Source organism: Hemicordylus capensis, chromosome 4 (genome assembly GCF_027244095.1).
Source record: "Hemicordylus capensis ecotype Gifberg chromosome 4, rHemCap1.1.pri, whole genome shotgun sequence".
Classification (NCBI taxonomy): Eukaryota; Metazoa; Chordata; class Lepidosauria; order Squamata; family Cordylidae; genus Hemicordylus; species Hemicordylus capensis.
In genome coordinates, this window is record NC_069660.1 from 86,391,189 (window position 1) to 86,399,561 (window position 8,373).

Below are 8,373 nucleotides of genomic sequence, written 5' to 3' on the forward strand. Positions count from 1 at the left end.
TTTGTGGAAGCTGGACAGATGTACCTGTTGTGGGAGGGAGCAAATAATTTAATAATTTAAGAAAGGAAGCACAGTTCATAAAGTTTGAGATAAACTATAATAATGACCTGTGTGCACTTATTCTCATGTAGTCTTAAATGTCATGGGATTTGCCCATGGGGATTATTTCTAATCTCATATTTGCAGTTGTAAAATCAGTTGCTTTTTAGTATTTTGATATTGTAGATGTATACTTATAAATGTATGTATTTTTCTTGTCTGTTGCTTTACTATGTACAGTGAAGTGAAAAAACCTTCTAGTGAAAGTTTTCACAAAATGTAAAAGCAGTTTGCTCTTCAATATTTATAGGATGTATACCCCGCAATAATGTAAATGCCATCAAAGTGGCTTACAAATGGATATAAAAACCTTCTCAGTTGCTGCCCCGATGCTTTGGAACACGCTCCCTGCTGAAATAAGAGCTTCCCCATCTCTGACAAATTTTTAAAAATCTTTAAAGACACATTTGTTCACCCAGGCTTTTTATTAAATACCGTTTTAATAGTTTTAACTTCATTTTAAAATATTGTTTTAAGTTATAAATTCTTATAATGTTTTAACTTTTTGTTGTCATTTATTTTAACCAATGTTATAATTTTGTCATTTATTAGTTAGTTAGTTAGTTAGTTAAATAAATAAAATCAAAATAAAACCTTAAAGATGAAAGTAACAAAACTAAAATGGCAGCTAAGTGCCATTAAAATACAAAAGAACAAGAAGGGATTTACAAGACAACAAAGATGATGCTAGTCAAATATGCCAAATATGCTATATATAATTCAACCAGCAATATGGTTGAGTTGGACAGTGTGTAGAAGACTACACCTGACTTTTTCTGGTGCAGTAGTCCACACTTAGCTAAATCTAGTTTCACTATTGCCACAACTGGTTCCACATGTCATGTACATATGGTGGAAGTTCCAAATGCTTTTCGAATGTCTTTGCATGTTTGGTATTTCATATTTTTCTTTTTTGATGTTTTCAGTTGGTGGCAATTCTTCTCAGAGCAGTTCACCCAGTTCCAGTGTTCCCAACTCTCCTGCCAGCTCAGGTCACATCCGACCAAGTTCTTTGCATGGGCTAGCACCAAAGCTTCAGCGGCAGTACCGATCCCCAAGACGTAAATCTGCAGGAAACATTCCTCTCTCACCACTAGCCCACACTCCTTCACCAACACCACAGTCTACTTCTCCTCAGCGCTCCCCTTCTCCTTTGCCAGGGCATTCAGTTGGCAGTTCAAGCATCATCCAGTCTTTCCCTGTAAAGTTACACTCCTCCCCTCCACTGGTCCGGCAGATTTCAAGGCCCAAGAGTGCTGAGCCACCAAGATCCCCTCTGTTGAAGAGAGTCCAATCAGCTGAGAAACTGACCTCTTCTCTGTCCTCTTCAGAAAAAAAGCTGCCATCTTCACGCAAGCACAGCTTAGACATCTCCCATTCTGAATTCAAAAAGGAGATGCTCCAAAGAGATCCAAGCCTCCAAAGTTGGCAGGAATCTATAAATGAAACAACAGGAGGGAAAGTTGGGTTGGCAGAAAAAGGGACATTACAAAAACCTTCTCCCAGGAAACTTGGGGCCATTCGGCAGGACAGGGTGGAGAGAAGGGAGTCTCTGCAAAAGCAGGAGGCCATCACAGAGGTAGATTCTTCTGAAGATGAAACTGATGAAGGGTCAGAAGATAGTCAAGATGGGAAAAGGTTGGATAGGCCACCTGGCAGCAGAAATCAGCACATTTCTGATCCCCCATCTGAGGATAACAAGCATTCTTCAAAGTTGGAAAGCAAAGACAGTATGGAGGATGATGCTTTTCTTCCTGAGGATCCAAAAGCTGACAATTTGCAGAAAGGGGCAAATCAACAATCACCCAAGGATGTGGCAAGGACACTTCTGACTGGCATAGATGAGTCACAGACTGAGGTTTGTCCACCTATGGAAAAACCTGGTGACTGTGAAAGAATTAAACTTATATCAGACTCTGAAACAGCAGCAGAAGAGTTACTACAAGGCAATATCTTCAATCTTTTTACTCAGAAAGGTGCCTGTTTCGAAGACTCTAAAGGTGTTAAAGAAACACTGTTTATCCAGACAAACACAGATTGTCCTGAAAAGGTGAAATGCCTCCCGGTGGGACTCCTGCAGCTTGGTCAAGGTGACTGCTCAGGGTTGGCAAGTGGCAGAGAGAACCTAAATGAATCTGCTTCTAAAGAAACCACTTATCTGTTGTCTCAAGATACAAAGCCTTTGTTAGCACTTTCTTCTTCTTGCACAACTGGCACAAGATCTCCTCCACTAGTAAGCCAAATTGACTGCAAAGACACACCTCAGAAAAAGGAACTCCAGCCCACAAAGAACATCAGCCTTCAGAATTTAGCAACTTTTGGCAACATCTCTGTACACAGGTCTGCTAATGCTGAAGAACCACAAGGGTTGCACTCAGAAGAGGCCATTTCAAAATACAAAAGTCAGACAAGTGATAACAATGTGGGTCTGAGTTATCCTACAGGTAATCAGACTCCCACAGCTGATTCCACAGCTGAAGGTGGAAAAGCAGTTTGGCCTACTCATTTAGCAACATGTGCAAAAGGCATGTTGGACCCAGTGGATTTAAACATATCTGAGTCAAGAGAAATACAAAAAACAAGGGAAGATTTCTCCCAGGATGAACTGTTGTATTCAAAAGAAAGCATGTCTAAGCAAGCAATGCAGGAGACACTAAAGGAAGGCTCAGGTTCAAAGACAGCCAAAGCTTTCAGCAAAGGTGTTCTCATTAAAGTACACAGTCCTTGCGTCAAGTCAGAAAGCCCACCACTCTCTTGGGAGCCAATTTGTCCAATGGGAGCAAAAAAGAAGCCAGGGCTTGATAATTCTAAGGTATCAGAACCCTTGGAAGATAAGTTGCAGATACCTCTACCTGAAGATCAGTCACATGGTACTGAAAGGCAGAATATGAGGGTATTGTCTGGCCTGGACAGTGGCCTGAGTACTATAAAGGAGACTCCTCTGATGCCAGGAAAAATCAGAGAGACTGAAGATCACTCACAAACGAGGGATTTGCTGTTGTCAGAAGGTGGTGATGTGAAAAAAACATAGCAGCATCTCTGCATTCAGAAACAAAGACAGCATTAGTAGAACACAAATATAGAACAGAAAACCTGTACATCTATTTTTTGTAGATTTGTGTTTTCACACTCTTGCCTTTTTTCATTCTTGCAATTCTATTTTTGTACACAGCATTTGCCATTTGATGCCTCTTAACAGGGTATCTTTAAAGCAAGATTACAAAATGGTTTGCAGACTCCCCCCCTCACCCCCCCCTTTTTTTTTTGGCCTTAAGTTTGGAGCATCCTGTGCATCACCCTCCTTAAGCATTTTCCTTCCCTTGAAAAATTCCAGAGAACTACATTTGCAAAATAAAGCAGCTTGCTCAAAAATGCCACATTTTGACTATCAATTTCCAATTTAGATTCTGTTCCCAAGAATTTAGTTAATTGCTTTTTGTTTGCAGTTATAAAGAAAAACACCCTTGATGGCAATATGCCTTCTCACACCACCTTCATTACATATCCTAGACTTCCATACATATCTTTGTGTGCCAGCTTATGCAATGGGGCAGTATTCTTTTTTTAAAAATTATATAAAATTGATTTCTCAAGTGCAATCTCAAGAGAACAGTCTTAAGTTCTTTTATTTCTTTTACTTTGTTTTAAAAGCAGCGTGACACTCCATCTTCTGCCTTTTTAAAAATTTTAATGCTTGTTGCCTTATCAATCTTACTCTGCTCAGAGCAGGCAGTAACCTGAAAAGAGAGGCACTGAGTGCAACAAGTAGCAGCCTAGCCTGGTCTATTTAGACCTTGCTGGGGGAGGTGAATGTTTGAGACCACCTTGCACTCACCCACCCCACATGTTGTGTATGTAGCTAGCTTGTTGTGGAAGCAGGTTACCTCTATCAAGGGTTATGATTTTACTAATTGTAAGTGAGAAGTGACCTTCACTAAGTTAGTGGAGGAAAGTCAAGATAGGCCTCTGTCAGTGAAATAATCCTTTTTGCTTTGGTGGCACTTTCCCAAGTGAAGCATCCACTCCTTCTACCCCCAAATCACACAGCTAAACTGCAAATATGATATCAATCAGATTCCCATCCAGTGCTTAATCCACCTATTTCTTTTCTGAAATGCTGACATTTTCTAAGTAACATTTTGATTGCTTTTTAATTTCAACACTGGCCCAGTGCTGCTTTTTAAAACACATATATAAAAACATCTAGATCTATAAAACTGTACATATATAGTAAACCAATAGCTGCAGCATTTAAAGTCTATTACTTATTGAATCTAATTACAGTTTATGGGCAAAAGTGTCTACTTCTGTAAACCTCACAATTCTTCTGAATTTGAATTAGGCTTTGCCTAAGAGAATACATCTGTATATGGGCAGGAAAAGTAATTATTTGTAGAGTTGGCCGGGTCTGCATATATAGACAGGTAATCACATGGTAACTGTATTAGCTCTCCAGGGCAAGCACCAATTAATTACAGTGCAGCTTCATTACTCTGTCATGTTCCAATATAAAGTGTCTCCCTCCATTTCTCCTTACAAAATCTAAATATACTTTAATAGGAACATGCTCTTAAAACCAGTATTTATAATAATCACATTTCAAGTGTATGTGTTTCTTGTTCAGTATCCTCCCTAATATATTCAATTTTGTTTTGTTCTTTACTTTTCATATTACTTTATACCTAATTCTAGATTCTTTGATTGCAGTTCTGGACCAACATACTTTTGATTTGAAGTTCTCTTTATGTTAACCACTGGTGTGTGTGTGTGTGTGTGTGTGTGTGTGTGTGTGTGTGTGTGTGTGTGTGTAAATGAGTGGGGTGTGTTGTAATATTGTAAAAGAACATCCATTGGCTTCAGTGCTCAAAATCTCACGGATAACATCAGAATTTTATTAAATAAGATATGCTCATCTCTTTTGTCCTGTCACAAGTGCACAAGAGTTAACTTTATGCACTGGCATTTTAAATTCATTATTAGGCTTCCCACCATCCAGCCAGGTCTATGTCCTGCCAGCCTTTCCTATCACTTTGCTGTGTTGCCCACGAAACAAAGGCATCTGGGCATTTACACTGATCTACTTAGGGAAAGGGCATTGTTACTAATACAGGCTGATGGCATAGCCACTCAGAAATGCACATTAACATGAATATATATATATATATATATATATATATATGCGCCATTATTTACACTGTGTGAATTTTGAGCCCTGGGAATTAATTATGTACTGTAGCTTCAAACATACCTTGTAGCTTCTGTATACATTAAAGCCACCAAAGGATATGTGCGTGTGTAGTTTAGCCAGATAAAGCATATTAGGCCACCTCATTTCTGCACTACAGATGCCACTTAAATATCACCTTTTTGATATTCTTCTTCTACCAGTACCAGGAAACCTCTGAAAGCTTCCAATATTATTGACAAATAATTCCACCAAAACCCTATGCCATTTGAAGCAGATTTATTTTTCACACATTTAAATATATCTCTTAAAGAATTCCGACAATCATGAGGTTACTGAGGGCAAAATGTAACATCTTAAGCACTTACAAATATCAGGCCTATCAGGAGGTGGTATGTAATGAGTTCAACTGAGGTTACGTTATGTTGAAGGAGCAAGTATTTGTACGACTGCATATAGACCAGTTAAACCACTCAAAGCCTACCATGGTCATCCAGCTGGCCGAGACTGATTTCATGGTGTACTACAAATGGGAGAATTCCATGTAGGTCTGGGACACATACAGCCATCATAGTGCTGTGTTTTCCCAATTTCTCCTCTTTGTAGTTTGAGTGTCTGTTTGGAATTCACCTCTTGTTTTGCTCATGTATGCTTTAAACTCTTGGTATCCGACTGATGCATTCCTCAGCAATACACCATTAAATGATGCATCTAAACTGTTATTTAGTGTAAATATTAGATTTTAACATTGCTAAAAACCACTCCTGGGAAAGGATGCCCAAGATGTTTTGGTGTTCATTATGCTACAAAAGAATACTCACCAGGGAGCAGGGTAGTGGGGGAATACCCTTCCTCTTTAGCACTGAATTAAGGTGTGATTTGAAATATTTGCCTCTTTTTTTCCTGTGAGGGGAGGAGGAAGTCCTTCTCCAGACTTATACTGGACATGAAAGATGATACCGTACTTCTAGTAGATGATTTTACAGTGTGTGTGTGTTTACATTGTGTTTTGGTGTTTGTTATTCCGGAGGCTCAGAGCACAACTTTCATGCTGGGTTCCAATCTCAAGCTGGTGCCCTGGCTAGCAAAGAGGATGATGTGGGATATAAGTGTTTTTAGAAACTTGAACAATTGCCACATAATAGAGGTGCAATAATTTTTATTAATGTTGTACCTGCATGTTGATGTTCAGTTACTCCTCTGAAATACACTTCATTTTTTTTACTTAAACCAGTGTCCGTCTCTTGATTGAATTACTTTTCTGCGCTTTATAGTGAAATATTTCCTACAGAATGCTGCAAGAATACTCCTTGTTTTATTTTACTGTCCTGAATGTCTTTTCACAATGTTGGTGGGCTTTGACACAATGGATGAATGTACTGATAATCATTCACCCAATGATAACTAAGCACAGTTCATGGAAAATTGCTTTTTGATATCTCTGATTTGGTACTGATATTATATGCAGGCAATAATGCCTTAACACATGGTAGATGATCACCTACAATTTATCTCATACCTTCCATGGGGTCCTTGTGCTTCATCGCAGGGTGGATCAACCTGGGGCTGAATTTGTGCCATATGTGCATTCTCGCAAGTGAAGATGTCCACAGCTATTCTAGTAGAGCAGTCATTCTGTGAAGCAGTTGTCATAATCGCCAGGGGTAGGCTGGGAGGGTGCGGGGGGAAGACTTCTCTTAACCTACCTTCCCCCCCCCGACGACCAAACAGTCTGTCATCGACACGCCTCCCGTGCGCCCCCATGGGCAGCCCTGCTCTGTGCAGCTCCATGAGGCATGGAACAGGATGGAGAGATTCAGGGATAGAACTTACTGTTCTGGCCTCCGGATATCCGACAATGTAATGTGCAACATGCGTGTTGCACTGGGGATTCTCTCATCAGACAGGCACTCTACGCACCCATCTCTGTGTCTTCTTTAGCTGAATTCAGCCCAAGGAGACACTTGATACCCAGTAGCCAGGGTATGGTGCAAGCACACCGGATTTCTTAAGAGGGTTAGGAAGGTGGGGAGTGGAGGGGTCTGTTTGGATCCTATTGCTTCTCACAACCAGCCTAGCCCCAGCTGGTTTAAGCTGGTCATGAGATCAGCCTCTGTGTCATTGGTATATAATTCCAATATACTATATATTTGCCTCAGGTACCTTTTTTGCTCATACTGTAAAATGAGCTTTGTGATGACATTGTATTAGGAACAGCCAGGCAGAGGGTACCCTAAATGGGAAATAGATGCAGATTCTCTCTCTTTCACACATTACAGTTTTTATTTATGTGTGTCCTTGAATCAGCCCAACACATCAGTTCCTGAGGCTGGTATGGCTAGCACAGAGAACTGATGCAAGTAGTTTAAATTTTGTTTGTTTAAAGTGGTGTGGTGGTTGTGTCTGGCTTAATGAAGATGAATCTAGAGCAGGTAGAGCACTTTCTCAATCTGGGGAGTGATTCTGCTGTGTCTAATGTTAAGTGCTATGCCTCTGATGGATGGAAATGTCTGAGAGAAAGAGGGGCTCAGATTCAGTAGTTCAGCTTTCTCTGATACTATTTTATAAATAGTATAGTTGTATAAATACTATAGTATAGTTAAAAGTTACACTGTTTGTCAGGCAGCAAGTATATAGCAATTAGTGAGATAAAGAGGGGGGGAAATGCTACAGAGTTAATAATATGGAGCACCTCACAGCTGTGCACACATATTGGCTATATCAAAGTCATCACACTCTCCTGTTCCTCTTCCATTCAAGGAGACCCCAGTAACTTTCCCACTGGCCCACCTTGCCTGAAGCTGGTGCTATTAAATGCCTGGTCCATAAATGCAAAGACCACAGCCATCCAGGGGGTTAGGGGTTATTCAGGATAAGTACACTGATCTGTTGTGCATTATGGAGACCAGGTATGATGAGGGGTTGGATGAGCTGTGCCCACCAGATTTTCAGGTGCAGCATGAGCCAAGGCAGAGTGGGCAGGGAGATGGGGTTGCCCTGGTTCATCAGCAGTCCATCTCCCTCACCAGATCCACCATTCTGAGCTGTCCGGGTGCCTGCAAGCAATGCTGGAATCACAAGACAAAGTT

The 8,373-nt window shown here is 40.4% G+C and overlaps 1 protein-coding gene across 13 annotated transcripts in view; it reads left to right on the forward strand.

The window, feature by feature from the left end:
* The window catches only part of MAST2 (microtubule associated serine/threonine kinase 2), a 295,348-nt gene extending 288,834 nt beyond the window's left edge, over positions 1-6,514 (forward strand). For all 13 annotated transcript variants that reach the window (XM_053244173.1, XM_053244182.1, XM_053244169.1 and 10 more), the window contains one exon: positions 1,026-6,514. In XM_053244173.1, coding sequence (XP_053100148.1) covers positions 1,026-3,130 — 2,105 coding nt within the window. In that variant the 3' untranslated portion in view covers positions 3,131-6,514. The remainder of the gene's footprint in view (positions 1-1,025) is intronic.
* Positions 6,515-8,373: the final 1,859 nt, after the last annotated feature.